Source organism: Protopterus annectens, chromosome 8.part0 (genome assembly GCF_019279795.1).
Source record: "Protopterus annectens isolate FY-2018-M chromosome 8.part0, PAN1.0, whole genome shotgun sequence".
Lineage (NCBI taxonomy): Eukaryota > Metazoa > Chordata > Ceratodontiformes > Protopteridae > Protopterus > Protopterus annectens.
In genome coordinates this window covers 262,992,691-263,009,901 of record NC_056741.1, presented here as the reverse complement: position 1 = coordinate 263,009,901, position 17,211 = coordinate 262,992,691, and the positions used below count along the sequence as shown (strand labels likewise).

Below are 17,211 nucleotides of genomic sequence, written 5' to 3'. Positions count from 1 at the left end.
CAAAAGGAATTGCTTCAAGGGCAATTTCTGCTGACATATAAGGTGCTGTACCCCTGGAATCTTTTCTATTGCCTGGCATATTTTTGCATGCTTTTCTGGCATGCAGGTAATGATACAACCACACAGCTTTTGTGGGAACAGAGCACTAATTGGGTTTAACATGGTCTGGCTTGGGCTGCAGGGTTAGAGCTGGCAGTGGACTCTGGGCTGGGAGTTGTGTGTGATATAGGCTGTGGTATGATTAAAAGGAAGAAATGGGTATGCTGCTATGGGTACCAAACTCCCTTCCTACAGATCTATTTATAACCATATATTTGTTAAAGAAGATAAATACAGAGATTTGGGTAGCCACCCATCATGCTGTGACTCTCATGATGATTGTTGGGTGGTAGAAAGTACAGGGAAATGTATGGGGAAATGTAAACTACCTAACTGACTATAATCCAGGATGCACTTGGATTGCTGACAGTATATGCACAGCATTTTTTTCACTTTTCTAATACATTATTTTATTGCTTGTGTCTGTAGTGAGTGGAGGAAGAAGCCCTCTGTTTTGTAATACCATTTATCTCATCTGTTCCAGAGCCAGACAGCAGGGAATTACAAGAGGCCGTCAGTAAGACCACCTTTCAACACTCGTTCACAAGCTTGGAACCCTCTACCACCTATTCCATTTACCTCAAAGCATACTCTCCCCTTGGAGCAAGCAAGGAATCAGAGGTTGTTGTAGCAACAACCTTGGGAAGTGGTGAGTCCTCTCCTACAAAGCGTGAACTGGATCTGAAACATCTAAGTTGGTGGAACCTTATGAGCCACTTAAATAGGACCAATTGCACAAATGAGTCATTACTTTGGCCTTCAGGTTGTTCATTTATTAAATGTATTATCTTAATTAAAGCATTAACATGTACTTATTGATTATTTGTACTTTGAATTAGATCTTAAAATGTGAATTATAAAAAAATAGTTTGATTGGCCTTAATAAATTACTTGAGCCTGCATCAGATTATATAGATGAATGGTCACGTTTCAGATCCGTTTTGCTTATTTGAACATAATTCATATTTGAACATGTACTAGGGACAAGATTGACATATAAACAGTGCATGAAACTGAAACTGGTAGTATTATGGTGAAGCTGCTTTAGCATGTATTAAATATGTTGTGGATGATGGTTATTAGGTAGTTGTGTTAACTATGATCTGTACATCATAACTAGCACTACTACACAGTGACTGTATTGTGTTAAACTACAGCTCACCCCCTAAAATGTGAGCATTGTTTCCAGAAATGTCTTTCTAAAGTTTACCTTTATAAATTTGCACTAGCTGCAGATGCAACAGCAGATAAAATAATTCAGCATGAATACGCACACAAGATTTAATATCCCACAGGGAAGGAGGACTAAATTTAAGAAAGGAAATTAATTATTATTGTGCCAGTAATGGATAAAAGATTAATTACAAATAACTACATTTACAACATTCATGAATAAAAATCAAAACCCATCCACCCATTTTTATAAATCATTTTTCTGGTGAAAATTGTGGTGGCAGCAAGCTGAGTTGAGCAGACCAGAGTTCCCATCACCACAAAAAATCTCTAGGTCCTCCTGGAGGAGGCCAAAGAGAACTTAACATACCTGAGATATATAATCCATTCAGTACACCTCTAGTGGGAGGCACCCAGGATGCATCCTCACTAGGTGCTCAAACCACCTCAATTGACTCCTCTCAAGCCTAAGGAGCTGCATTTCTACTACAAGATCCTCACAAATTTCTGAGGTCCTCACTGCATCACAGAGAGTGAGACAATAACCATTCAAAGAAACCTAGTTTCTGCTGAATATATCTCTGAACTCATCCTTTTGGTACCCACAGTTCATGACTGTAAATGAGGATGGAGACACAGACTGACTGCTAAACTGAGAACTTCATCCTGGGACTCAGCTCCTGCTTACCCATTACAGTCCAGTGTTGTTTCTTTATCCATCTGCTGGGTGATCTCCCAGTCTCTTCCACTGTAATTTGTAAGACCCCAAGATACTTAAACACATCCACTTTAGGTGGCTGTTCCCCTCCCACTTATAGACAACAAACCAGTCTTTTCTGGGAAGATTTAAAAATTATGATTCTCGTCTTAGCAGCTTCATGTTCCTCAGTGAAGTGGTTCAGTGCATGATAGCGGTCACACTCACTAGGTTCTGGAAAGGAGACCCCATCTGAAAATGTAGCAGCAATGTAGAGTCCATCTGGTTCTGCAAAGGAGACTCCATCAGAAAGTGGAAGAGCAATGTAAATTCATTCCATCTGGTTCTGCAAAGAAGACTCCATCTGAAAGTGTAGCAGCAATGTAGAGTCCATCTGGTTCTGCAAAGGAGACACCATCTGAAAGTGTAGCAGCAATGCAGAGTCCATCTGGTTCTGCAAATGAGACCCCATCTGAAAGTGTAGCAGCAATGTAGAGTCCATCTGTTTCTACAAAGGAGTCTTCATCTGAAAGTGGAGGAGCAATATAAATTCCATAGTGGGCATGGAACAGTAGATCATCTCCTTGCCCTTGTACAAATATTGGAGATGTCATGGGTGTTTGCCAGTCTTGTCTACATGTGTTTTGTGGATCTGGAGAAGGTATATGACCAAGTAACTTGGAATGTCTTGTGGGAGATGCTACAACAATATGGGGTTCTGACACTGCTATTGTGTACCATTTTGTCCCTGTATTTACAGACCATATGCTGTGTCCACATACTCAGTGCTAAGTCAGATACATTTAAGGTGGATGTAAGACTTTACCAAGGGAGCATCTTTATCTCACCTTCTGTTCATGATGTTCATGGACTAGACATCAAGGTGCAGCTGCGGTTTGGAGAATGTCCACTTTAGGAGCATAAGGGATGACTGGATAATGGAAAGTGGAAGTTTGGGAAATTGACTGGCTGCACCCATCAGCCAGTCATCCTCCCAGCCCCCTATACTCATTCTGTGGCTGCTGTTGCATCCATCAGACAGTCAGTCTCTCAATGCCCCCCCCCAATATTCTACTGCAGCACACATCAGGTCAATCACCCAGCCCCCACCCTCATTTACTACTGCTGTTGCACCGTTCAGTTGGTCAGTCTCCCAGAACCCTCCCCAACACCTCACTTCTGAGCAGACTATGACATACTTAAACTGTTCCACTAGAAGTAGCTGTTTCCACCTCATTTGCGAGAACAATATATTATTTTCTGAAACAGAATCATAACCTCTGATTTTGAGATGCAATTTTCATCCCAGCTATTTCATTCTCAGCAGCAAATGGCTCCAGTACATTTTAAAGATCATAGTCACTTGAGACTAAGAGAACAATATCATCCATAGCATGTATGTGTCTAAACTGGATAATGTTGTCCCTTGATATCTTGTCCATGAAAATGTCATACAGGAAGGGCTGAAGACACACCTTTGCCAGATTCCTATGTGTACTTTGAACATATTTGACCTATCACTGACACTGCAGATGAAGTTTCATTCCACACATAGAGAGACTGCATGGCATGCAGCAGACATCCTGGGACCCATACTGGTTCAACAATTCCCAGAAGACATTCTAGACTACTCGGTCATAACCCATAAAACACATGTAGACAGTAATGGCAAGCTTCCATAGCCTTTCCAGTATCTGGTTTATCTCTGACTAACAGATGGTGTCAAAGCTATGGTCTTAAACACAATGCTAAGAAATGCATAATTGTACCCTTTGGGAAATCAACCATCTCAGCTAATTACCATGTTGGTAATACTTCCCTAAGAGACAGCCCAGTGGTCAGGGATATGGGTACATAGGTAGACAGTAGAATTACTTTCAAATACCATGTGGCTACAGTGGTGAGGAAGTCCTTTTATGTTTCGCAATTTATAAGTAAGGGCATGGCATCTTGGTCCAAAGAGGTTATTATTCTAGTGTATTCCACCCTTATGAGACCAATCACAGAGTACAGTACTTGCTTTGGTATGTACCTGATCAGGCATTTGCAACAGCTAGAGTGACCTCAAAGGTTCCTTACAAAAAGAATACAAGGCACAGTAAACCTGCCTTATGAAGAGCTCCTTAAAGCCCTTTCCCTTGACTGAGTATCCTATAGGTTGTTGAGGGGTGATCTATGCCTGGCTTACAAGGCATCCACAAACCCCACACTTATGAATCTTTTACATATTCGTGAGGTCTAAGGACCCAAATTTTGTCTGTGACTTAAACAGAACATGCTGGAAAGACAGCTATGTGTCCCAGAGACTGTCCCTCCTATTGGAACAGGCTTCCCATTCATGTGCAGCTGAGATCATCTGTTATTCAGTTTAACAACAACCTAGATAAGTGAATGGGGAATAGGAAATTTCCAGCAGGCCTGGCACCCATGTCCTTTATGGACAGAGGTAGCTTATAAATGCCTAGACCTCAATGTCCTATTTGGATGCAGGACATCATCATTATTCTTTCAGAAAATGTTTGGCTAGGCTTAGAAAAGCCCCCCCCGCAGGTCATTATCCTAGTAACAGTCTATGAATCTATGAATCTGCACAAGGACAAAGAGTTAATCCATTCTCACTGGCCAGAACAGAAACTGCATTGCTCTTCCTGAATCACAAGCTTAACTATAGGACAGATTTTTCTTTCCAACAACCTTACATAGACTTTCCAATGGTGGCCTTTGGAGCATAATTCCTCTATAAATGGAACATACCATCATTTTCTGTTTTTAAAAATGGGAACCGCAACCCCAGTTTGCTAAACCAGGGGTACTACACACACTTTCCATAAATATCATTAAGGGGAATAATCATGACTCTTTAATAGCATCCAGCACCTTAAATATTTATTTTCAGACTTCATCTATTCACACAACCTTGCCACAGTGAAATTACTGTGGTGACTTCATCTACCAAAATTGACCCAGTTCCACAATCTACTTCTGGGACTGCCTCCTCAGAGAGTGTGTATACACTTGATTTCACAGTTCTGTAAAGCATTCCTACCACTACTGGATGATGTTCCCAGTCATTATTAGCAATTCCCCTTTTTTTTCACATTTTACTTGGGGTTGGGGAGTCATGGCCACTACCATTAATGACCCTTTTGATTAGTTCTGTCAGGGGATTTGAAAAATCTCAAAGTTCATTTCTGCATACTGTTTGAAATCTCATTTTGCACTTGTGCCTTAACTTCATTCAGTCTTTGTACTTTCCCTTCCAAATCCTTCGCTGTTAACTTCTCATCTGTCCCTCCTTCTTCTTCTTCTGGCCTGGGCGTGCTTTTCCAGACTTATGACTTCCCTTATAATTTACCTTTTGCTTCCGTAGTGAAAAAAGCTAGTTTCTACTCCCTGATTTTTTTACTTTCCTCTACACCCCTAAAGAAGGTCTTCTTCTCTTTTAATGTTTATTATTACCTTTTTTGCATGTCCTGTTTCTAATTATACTTTCCTACTTTGTATTTAGTCTCCAGTTTAACTTCACAGTGTTTCCTTGCTCTTATCTGTTCATTCCATGTATACTTTTCACGTTCTGTCTTTTAACTACTTTGATCTCCCTAGTGAACCAGACTGGTTTTCTTTTTGTCATGTTGCCATTTTAAACCCATTTTACACACTTCCTCAGAATGCTTTTTTTCACCCTTAGCTCCTCCACTTCTTTTCTTTCTCGCCACCTCCTCAGAAGACTGTTTACAACCTCCTTATTTTTTGTAATCATCTCCTGTGTAATCACATGACCCATGTTTGATTAGCAGCATGGGCACTGGAGAGGCTGCAGGAGGAGGATAGGAGTGAGCGGCTGAGCATACAGGCCAGGCCAGCTCCGTGCTGCATGAGTGGTGAGCAGCTCAGTCTGGAGGTTGTGCATGCACAAAAGCATGGAGGAACATTCCAAGGGCAGCAATCATGGAGCCGGCAAGACTGCCTCGAGGGAATGAGAGTTAGGACACACTCCCTGGCAAGCAGCATCTTACTGCACCAGCATTCTTGATTTCCTCACCTATGGTCCGGTTGAGTTCAGGAATACCCAGTGAACAAGGACAAGTGCTGGAGGCAGCTAATTGTCAGCTGCAGGAGGAAGCAAAAAGGCAGATGGTGACTTACTTTTGCTCAGGAATGACATCAAAGACAACTAGGTTTCATATGCTTTTCACTTAATGCACTTCAGCCTTTGGTGATTGTGAAGGACACAGCAGTTAATACTGGTCACTGATGAACATGACTATTCTTATGAGGTCAGTGCTGTTTTGGAATAGCACTTTAGGTCCAGTGTTCTTCACAATTGCCATCTTTCCTTGTGCTTACACTAGGTGGCCTATAAAGAGTATGAATGTGCAAGCTTTCCCTTTTTGTGTTAACTTTATTTTTAGGAAGCTTTCTTTTGGCTCTTCAAATTCTCCCCCCTTCCTTTCTTCCCTTCCTTTTTGTTTCTGTCTCTCTCTGCTGTCTTCTTTGCCCATCTCTTTTTCCTTTAGCGTTTCTCTCCCATGCTGCACACATACTGATACCCCTCTAGTTTCCTTGCCTACTCTGTTGTTCCTAAAAAATCTGCACCCTAGTATTAACATACTTTATCCTATTCCCCTTCACTCATTACCACAACCACACTGGCATTAATCTGCACTGTTAATGTGTTCAGCTCAGCCATCTTCCTTCCTAAGTTTCTGGCACTGCTGAGAACCACCCTGACTCTGTTTCTTCCTCTCTTCATTTTCCTGCTCCCAAGGCCACTTGTCTTTTCCATTTCTGTCTTTCTATGATTTCCTGCCACACCTAACCATTTCATTTGAGTTCCTTTTTTCATCTCTTTTCACTTCCATGTCATTCCTTTGATACAGTCCTTGTCATATTTATTTATGCATTCATTTTCTGTTTGCCTTTCCCCTTTCTATCATTTACTGCCTTTTCATAGTGCCTCCCTCCAAATGTTACTAATTTGTTCACCTATCTTGCAGGTTTTCTATATCCCATTCTGCCTTCATATGACAGTTCTGTCATTTTCACTACCTTCCTGATATCTTACCCTTCCCTCAGGAGGTATTCCCTTATCTGAATATATTGCTGCTTTTTTATTTAATTTTTGTTGCGTAATGTACTCATTATCTGTGTTCATTTGATTATCCTTTATAAATAGAACTTCACTTTTCCAGCGGTACTATCTAAATTAAAAATGTTAATAATAACTGCAAGCATTGTCATATGTGAGCATCCAGATTAATGCATGAAACATTTTAATTCAGGAATAATTAATTATAAACGGCAACAGTTTATATTAGTACTTGGGCATAATGAAATGCATCTCTCCAAGCTATAACTGTAGATAAATCCTTTATTAAACACGAACAACACAATAAGGTAAACGAAACACTGATAAATCAAGCATCTTGGTGTTGGTCAAAGTATTTCAATCAATTTAATTCAATTAATTTAATTAATGTAATTGTTTAATCGAAACAATCACCACTGAAAGTCTCTATTTAAATGAACTTGGTTACCCTGCTGTTTCATCTTGAAAAAGCCTGACATCTATGCAGGTGAAAGCGCTTGATTTATCAGTGTTTCGTTTACCTTATTGTGTTGTTCGTGTTTAATAAAGGATTTATCTACAGTTACAGCTTGGAGAGGTTCATTGGACTACCACGGTGCTTACTGCTTTTTTCCTTTTGGTTGTTGGGACTTAGTTCGTGATTTGGCTTATAATGAAATGCATACTAAATATTTTAATGACTTACTGGCAGCACATGGTATGGTATGAGGGTAACATCTGAGTGTCTGATAGCTGTTTTGGCAATACATTACAAATGTCTAATGTACTCGTGCACACCTCTGGATTGTCTTATTGCACATATTGAATGGGGAAAAGATGGCTATAGCCAAATTATTTTATGTGTCTCCCTTAGGCAGCTCTAACAGAAACATAGCAATTAGACTGCACTGAAAAAATGATTGCCTATTATATAATTAATTAAAAAAGAAATGGTTACTCTTTCTAAAGAGAGTACTACAATTACAAATGTGAATGTCAGTCTAAACTACAATATTATTTTCTACCCAATACTACCTCAGTTTTAATGTAAGGTACACAAATTTCTAACAATTCCCATAAATTGTTCAGTTTTCTATACAGAACTTCTTTTGGTTACTGGAATTAGAATAATTCAGGTTTCAAGAAATTGTACATAAAAATAATTTCATTAGACATAAAAGTTATTATTTCTGTTAAGGCTTAGTGGCACCTTTTTTGTTTTATGTACTCAGTTCCAGCTGCATTGGGTTTTTTCACCAAAGTCCTGAATGAAACAGCAGTACAGGCATTTTGGGAACTCCCACACAAACCTGGTAAAATCGAAGGATTTAAGCTGTACCACAGGAAGATGCCAGCAACAGAATTTGATGGTCCAGAGATCCTGCCAAGTACCACCAATTCCTTCATATTTATTGACCTAGGTATGTTCAAAATGTGTATTTTTTAAGCCAGGAATTCTTTCTACAGAAAAAAATCTAAACTATTTTGTTTAGAGGAATAAAGCCCTATGATCCAGTTGACCCAAGTTTATTTAGCATTTTGGGCACTGAAAGAGGCGCGCAGGGGAGGGTAGGAGTGAATGGCAAATGCCAGCTCACTTATTCTGAGGTGAGTGAGTGACTTGTGTTTGTTGACTGTTTCAAAGTCATCAAAGTGTGCCAGACTGCTTCTTAAGCTGTGAGCCTATCTCCATTGCTCTGCAGTGATCACTTTCAATGCTATAGCACAAGACTAGAGCTTAACAGTGTTGAAAGGTACTTAATAACATTTTTAAGGGCATTTCTTATATCAGAAAGGTGCTTAATTAGTTTGCCTGGTTCCAAACTTCAGTGCACAATCACAGTGCTCTGTGTTCTGCATGATAATAAAAGCAATGGATGTCAAGCATCTTTATGAGTTGTTTTTAAATAATGTATATATGATGTACATAATATTCCTGGTGTCTCATTTGCATGTATTTTTTCATCTGTTTTCCTTCGACTGCCTTCCAGATACCTTAGGGCTCTATGAGATCAAACTTCAGGCCTTCAACGGAAATGGTGATGGGAATAGTACAGTGCGCTTCGTTTCTCTGAAGGGGAATACGGGTAAGACTGGTAAGTAACTTTGAAATGGTGTAACTTATGCAGTGTAGGAGAGGTATGTTTTAGGCTGTTGCAAAGTACTAAACAAAGACGGAAGAAGAAAGATAAGATTCTAGTGGTTTCTGCTCACTCTGGACAATCATTAGGTTTCTTTTCTCCCTGCAATATGGTTCCAGTATTATGTAGGTACCAGAAACCTGCTTGTACTTCTTAAAACTTTTATTTCTTTGTATTGGAATCAAAGGAAGGGAAAGCGCACCCACTTTTTTTAAGCTCAACGTCTCACATACTTTGCAGAGGAATTCGTCTCCACCTGCATGACATATCATCGACACAGTTAAATCCGTAGTTTACCCTGTCAGGTACTGCTGTCAATCTTAGATGGGCAATTAATCCTGCTAATGTCTGGAACACAGCAGCTGATATAAAAAAGGTAGAAAACTGTTAAACTGTTTTTCACTGTTTTTATTGTAGAGGGGAGGAGAACTTAACACTCCCCTTTCATAGCAAAACAAAGCAATTAGATTAGTCAGGGGGTTTAAAGACAGTTGTCACCTCTTTTGACAAATTTACAGCAACACATTATTGAAATGCTAAGCTTTAAGTGTTGGTTATTTATAATAGTTTATACGTTAAGATAACTTAAATGTAGTATCAAAGATTTCTGTGATATTTACAGAAAACTCAGAAAATATTTTTTATTGTAAAGTATCAACACATTTACCATTTTCAAGCCCCACAGACACACACACAGGACAGAACTGCAGAAAGAGAGAGACAAGTGGCAACCCTGTCAACTAGGTGCACTGATAATGTTCATAAAAAGGTATTTTATGCTTTTTTGTGACATCCTTACAGAGGGGGACATGCAGATCCATGATAAGAGTTACCCACTGACTTTGAGTCAGTCCTTATGCTGTTAGAGTGCATGAGCATTTTGTAGTCCATAAATGAAATGTGCCCATTGATGGTAACCGCAATATACAGCTGAATTTACTTTAATGTATGTTTACTATTTGCTAAAACACTAAGAAAAAGAAATCAGAAGTAGTTAACACACACACACACACACACACAGACAGACATGCATTTAAACACAGTACTGCATCCTACATATTGTATTGTATATGCTACATACATTTTTATACACACATCATATGTGTGTGTGTGTGTGTGTGTGTGTGTGTGTGTGTGTGTGTGTGTGTGTGTGTGTGTGTGTGTGTGTGTGTGTGTGTGTGTGTGTGTGTGTGTGTGTGTGTGTGTGTGTGTGTGTGTGTGTGTGTATTTATGTGTAGACATACATATACAGTTACACAAGATTTCCATTTTGATTTGTTTTTCTTTAAAGGACATGAAGTACACACACAGGCATATAATAATGTAGCTCGTCATCACACACACACACACACGCACACCCACACACACACACACACACACACACACACACACACACACACACACACACACACACACACACACATATGTTTTTGTACACATTATTACTATGTTGATACCTCAATGTCTCCAAAAAAAAGTAAATAGGGGTTGGGAGGGTGGCCTAATGGTTAAGGTATTTCCCTTAAAAACACAAAGTACAGGGTTTGAGTCTCACAAGGGATAATTGGGCTAGGCCTAAAATGGCTACCAAGGCAGTTAGCCTAGTACTAACCTATGAACCTATAGGTTCATAGGTAGGTACTAGGCTATCTGCCCGAAGGCATTTATAAGCCTAGCCAAAATGTGTTGGCTTTCGCTGCCCCCTTAGATTAGTTCCTTGTGCCTCTGTCCAGCAGAGCCACTGAAGTGATCCCTGGGGTAAACTTTATGTTTCCCATCCATGGTCAAGGTTTCTCTTGAAGAGTGATAGTGAGGAGCTCTATCTAATGTAGACTGGAATTTTGTTCCAAAGCATGGGAAGTCTCTGGGACAGGAATCTATCCCTCCAGCATGTCCTATTTATTGTTGTGGTGAGGTTTAGAGCCCTAGAGTATGTGGCTCAAGGGAATATGGTTTTCTTTAGGTGGAGCATGTCCATCAATTCTGGGTTGGACATGGCCTTGTATTTCAGGCAAAAATCACCTCTGAGTAGGCAGTATGCAACCGAGTACAGCTGGAGTTTCTTCAGTCGAGCTGCATAGGGCATCTGATCCTATGGTCTTTCCAGCTGTTGCAGGTGTCTTGTAAGGTATATCCCAAATGGGGCATTGTACTCTATGATGGGTCTGATGAGTGATGAGTAGAGGGGCACAATGACCTCTTTTGATCTGGATACGAACCCTTTTGCGATAAGGTGGGCCACATAAAAGGATATTCTAACCACTTTGGCAATGTGATTATCAAAGGAGAGATTACTATCTACTTGAGTCCCCAGATCCCTTAGTACGTCTTCCATATTTAGGGGACTACCACCTATGTGGTAGTTTGTGGGTACTTTGTTTTTTTCCAAAGGGGATGACTATGCACTTTCTGGCATTTAGCTTGAGACCATGATTCTGACACCAGGTATCTGTCTCATTGAGACCCTTTTGGAGGATGTCTGTGTCAGCCAGAGAGTCAATTATAGTCCCTAGTTTGCATCATCTGTGAACTTGGTCAGCCATAGTCCTCCTGTGCTTGCCTGTACCTCTGAGAAGTATATGCCGAACAGGATGGGTCCTAGGACTGAGCCCTGGGGAACGCCACTTGTAACCGGTTTAGAGTCGGACCTAGCTCCCACAACTCTCACCATGTGGGTTCTGTCCATGAGTCAGTTGGCAACCCATCTTGTGACATAGGGGTTTATGTTCAGGCTGGTGAGCTTGTCTATAATACCAGAATGCGGTATGGTGCTGAAGGCCTTTGCGAGGTATAGGTAGGCTGTTTGTACAACCTTTCCCTCATCTATAGCCTTGGTAACTGTCTCAAAGAAATCCATCAGGTTTAGGAGGCATGATCTGCCCTTAACAAAGCTGAACATGGTAGGGTCCAGTGTTTGGAGGTTCCCAATGTTTCTGTTAATGAGTTCCATGATGATGCGCTCCATAGCCTTGCAGACCAAGCTAGTCAGGCTTATAGGGCAATAGTTCCCAGGGTCTGTTGTGGCTCCACCTTTGTGGAGCGGAATAACCATTGCTGTGCACCACTCTATGGGTATGTAGCCTGTGGAGAGGCTGAGTTTTAACAGTGTGTTTAGGTGAGGGAATAGTTCATCTTTGAGCTTGTGTAGGACACAGCCTGGAACACCGTCTGGTCCCATTGATGCTGTGTTTTTGGCTTTGGAGAGGGCTGTTTTAACCTGAGTGTCTGTGATTTCAGGGGCTCTACATTCTTCTGATATGATTATGGGCCCTTTTGGGGGTGAGAGGGGGTTGAAGTTTGCACTGAACCTGTCTGCCAGGATGTTGGCGAGATCAGTCGGTTCAGTGTATTTTGTTCCATTCTGCACTAACTCCGGGCAGATCTGAGCATTGCTACTTAGATTCTTGACATAGCTAAAGAATGCCTCGTGGTTATCTTTGGAGTCCCTGGCAATTTTTCTTTTAAAGCTCACCTTGGATGATTTTATGAGGGATCGTAGTTTCTTGCTGATACTGATCAGGGATGTCTTCCCTTCTTGGAATTTTACTCTTTTCTGTACTAGTTTCCTCCTTCTATTGTATAGCTTGTTTATGGCAGGGGTCCACCAGACTGGTTTCCTTTTCTTGGAGGAGTGAGTCTTGGTTTTGCTTGGGATAGCACAATCCATGCATTCTTGTAGGTGCCCGTAGAATGCATTTGTAAGGGATTTTGCAGCTAGGACAGCATTATCCTTTAGCATGGGGGCCTTGAAACTTTCCACCTCGGTCTTAAGTAACATGAAGTTTGCTTTTGAAAAGTTTTTCACGGTGGTTATTATTTTATTTTATTTATTTAATGTTCTTTTGAAAGTTGCAGTGATCATGGAATAGTATTAATAAAAGATGGGCGAATAGTGCTAAAATACTGCAGTCTTAGAGTTTTTAAAACTAGTAGGGTGTATGGGGTGCTACCTGTAAAAAAATGCAAATATTTTATTAGTGTTTTCTTAGTTTCAAATGTGCTACACATCTGGATGTTTCCTAGGTTTTCTGATTTCAGGCAATCATAACACCATTGGGCTTTCACATTGAAGTTGGTCATTAGGCATAGCTTCATAGGCTTGCTTATCAAGCTCAGGGCTTACAAAGAAAGAGGCTTCCAGTGTCTGTATGAATAATTGTTATGATGATTCTGTCCTCCACCTTATAGAATATCTCCTCAGGCCGATCTCTCTATAGGTTTTGGAGGTATGTGGAAGGACCTTCTTTGGGGATCAAGACCACAATAGCTTGCTTCTAGATATGAGTGTCATAGCCAGTTTTTAATACTTTATTAAGAATGTGCTTGGGGGTATACTAAGTTTTTATATATAGTTTCCATGCTCTAATGATGCTGAGTGAAAGTGTACAAATGTAAGTGAGACAGGTTCTGGGTACTGATGTTTGTGATATGGAAAAGTATAATTGTGGGAGCACCAATGGCTGTGATTTGTGAGGGCAAACGTGTTTGAGACTGCTTGTGGGTACTGATGGTCATGAAGGGTAAGGGTACATACGTGGATAAGAGTTTCTGGGTACCGATGTTTGTGAGATATAATGGTACGTATGTGGATAGTTTGTAGATACCAAAATGTGTGAAAAATGTAAGGAAATGCAAATTTGTGATGGAGTTTAGGATTGCAGTGAGTGAATGATATGTGCACTAAATATTTATGTAAGTATAATGATTTTTTGAAAGCAATAGGTACATGACAGGTATAAGGGTACATAAAAGGATGTGACATTTCATAGATTCTCACCACTGCATGAGAGGTGTAAAAGTATGACTACTGATTGCAGAATGACAAAAAGGCATGCATGTAAGCAGATACCATTGTTCTGGGTACTGACAAGTGTCTGATGGACACAATGGCAGACTATCAATGTAGATGCCAGTTTTCTAGATAATGTTGGGTAAGTATAGGAGTAGGTTTGTGGATACAACAGTTTCTGTATACTGGTAGCTCAGACAACATTGTAAGGGAGAGTGGCTGGATGTGACAGTTTCAAAGTGCTGGCAGGTGAGTGGTAGTTGTAGGAATGTGAAGGTGGATTTGACATTTTGTGGGTACTGAGTGATAGGAATAAGGGTACATATCTAAATGTGACCACTTCAGAGTACTAGTGGATGAAGCAGTTTTAGCCATATAAATAAATATATATATATATATATATATATATATATATATATATATATATATATATATGGATTCACTTCAGAAGCTCGAATTTACAAAATCTCGAACTTCAAATAACCGAAACCAAAACATCGAGTTTTGTAAACTCGAACTTCTGAAATGAAATGAAAAAAAAAAAAAAGACAAACTTCGCTTTTGCAGGGGCTTACTGCACCCCCATGTGGGGGCTGTGCCCCACACCCCATACTTAAATATACCAACTCCAAGATCGCTACAGTGGGAAATGGAAATCTCCGTCTTGCTGTATGCGAAGCAAAACAGGAGATTTCTCATTTCCTGTCAACACCACACAAAAAAATAAAACATTACGTACACACAGAGCGTACAAGAATCCTTGCCTCTGTGTGTACGCAATGTATTAAGGTAAGTAAACTTTTATTTTTCAACACTACACATATTCGATTTACTGAAATCTCGATCATATGGTCTCGACCATACAAAATTCGAGATTTCCGTAATTCGATTATGTGAAGTGTACCCATATATATATATATATATATATATATATATATATATATATATATATATATATATGTGTGTGTGTGTTTGTGTTTTGTGTGTGTGTGTGTGTGTGTGTGTGTGTGTTTGTGTTTTTTGTGTGTGTGTGTGTGTGTGTGTGTGTGTGTGTGTGTGTGTGTGTGTGTGCGTGCACATGCATATTTGTGTGTGTGTGTGTGTGTGTGTGTGTGTGTGTGTGTGTGTGTGTGTGTGTGTGTGTGTGTGTGTGTGCGAATATGTGTATGAGTATGTGTAATTCTGTGTGTGTCTGTGTGTGTGTGTGTGTGTGTGTGTGTGTGTGTGTGTGTGTGTGTGTGTGTGTGTGTGTGTGTGTGTGTGTGTGTAAAAGTTTCTGGGTGTGATTACTAATGGACAACTGAAAGATGAAAGTGTATGTATGTGACAGTAATGGGTAGTGGGTAGTATCAGATGAGTGACAGTTATAACCTCATGTGAATGTGGCAGTTCCTGGATGGTGGCAGTTTAGAGTTTTAGCTGAGTGAGTGAAGGAAGGTTGAGACATTCAGTCACAGGAAGGGTGGTAGATGCACTTCCTAACCGGGTAGTGGTAAGGAATTCATGGCAATTTACGGATGATAAGTGATGCTCGCAAATATCAGTGACATGATACTCTGTAAATGGCCAGGTGTATCAGTTGGTAGGTATAACCAGGACAAAAATGAAAGATAAATGATGACAGTTTTGGACTTTGGGGGGATTAACAGAGATTACCTGTGACAAGGGGAATGTATGATTATTTCTAGCTGTTGAGCTGTGAGTCACATAACTAAAATAATCAATAAAGCTGTGTTACTGTCTGTATGTGGTTATGTAATATTCATTGTAATTCAGTATAGTTAATTCTAGTATATTTCTTTATGCTTATTAAAAACAGGAATGGAATAGTTTGTAATAGCATGACTGATAGGTATCACATGCCACAAGAATGATAATATTATTTCTGTATACTGATGAATGTTGCACAGATAATAAATGTAAGGATGAGAGTTTTATGGGGCTAACAAATGTTTGTGGAGTCATTAGCAAATCATAAGCAATGAATGCACACTAGCAATTTGTATTGTATGTCCCAGCAGATACGGATCCCATCTGCCACTGTAACCAGGGAGGTGAGACATCACTGACTGGAATTGTTGTCGGAATTCACATTGGCATGGCCTGCATCATCTTCTGTGTCCTCTTCCTCATGTTCGGCTATCGCAAGAGGTAAAACTGCAATAAATCATTTTGAAAACAGGATGCAATCATAGCGCTTGCACTACTAGTGAACACAGACAGCACACAGAAGTTAAACAATTTCTGGGCTTTCTAAATTATCAAAGGAAGTAGCATTTAATGCACCAATAACCATGTAATAGAAGTCTGACAGTTTGTCATTGACCCATGTTGAAGATTGTTCCAGAGATGTTTAATGTGTTTTTTTTTTTTTTTTGCATAGGATATGTTTACCCCCTGCAGGAGCCATGTTACAGCTCATTGTGGTGATTTGACTGATTGGACTTCAATGTTTTGTTGCCTGATTTTTTCTGTCAAGGAAATGTGCTTTTTCTTCTAATCCAAAACTTATAAGTATACCACAAGTTTCAGTATTAGGTGTAGAAGTGTGTCTGCAAGTGTTTGATTGTTAGGGTTACAATAAGAACTAGGAAAAAGGATAGATTTAGTATTGTGTATTTGCGCGTGTTTATGTTTGTTAAGGTATTGGAGTTTGCGCGCTAATGTTTCCAGGTTGGTGGTTGGAGTGGTTAGAGTAAGGTCTTGGTAATGGGATAGATTTAGAGTTTTGTGTGTGAGCGTGTGTGATGCTTTATGTGAAATGTGTGCATGTTCTTGTACATGAAATGTGTGTGTGTGTGCGCTAGTGCCTTGTGCAGTGGTACCATTTGAGAAAAGGTTTGTCATAAGGTTATGTGTAAAGTTGAGGTTAGGGGCAGTGACTGGGCTAGTGTTAGCATACATGGTAAGGGTGGTACAGTGTCTAATAAGAGCTGTATACAGGGGGGACAATTCCTTCTCTGGCATGACTCGACACTATGGAGGATGAAGCAGGCAACTCCATATGCTTTGTTAGTGGCAGGGGTTATATGGGTATCAAATTAAAGCTCATCATCCATCTACAAGTAAGGATCAAGCAGGCAACTCCATATGCTTTGTGAGTGGAAGGGGTTATATGGGTATCAAATTAAAGCTCATCATCCATCTACAAGTGTCTTACTATTTTGTCAGCTTTTAATTGTTACCTCTCAGTAGCGTATAAAGCTCTCAGGGGACTTCTGTCAAATAACCAAAAAATGCCATT

The 17,211-nt window shown here is 40.0% G+C and overlaps 1 protein-coding gene across 1 annotated transcript in view; it reads left to right on the top strand.

Moving 5' to 3' along the window:
• Window positions 1-16,122, top strand: part of LOC122808215 (immunoglobulin superfamily DCC subclass member 3-like) — a 197,670-nt gene extending 181,548 nt beyond the window's left edge. The window contains exons 9-12 of the mRNA XM_044079178.1: window positions 584-748; window positions 8,270-8,458; window positions 9,029-9,133; window positions 15,986-16,122. Of these exons, the coding sequence (XP_043935113.1) occupies window positions 584-748; window positions 8,270-8,458; window positions 9,029-9,133; window positions 15,986-16,122 (596 nt within the window). The remainder of the gene's footprint in view (window positions 1-583; window positions 749-8,269; window positions 8,459-9,028; window positions 9,134-15,985) is intronic.
• The last annotated feature ends 1,089 nt before the right edge of the window (window positions 16,123-17,211 follow it).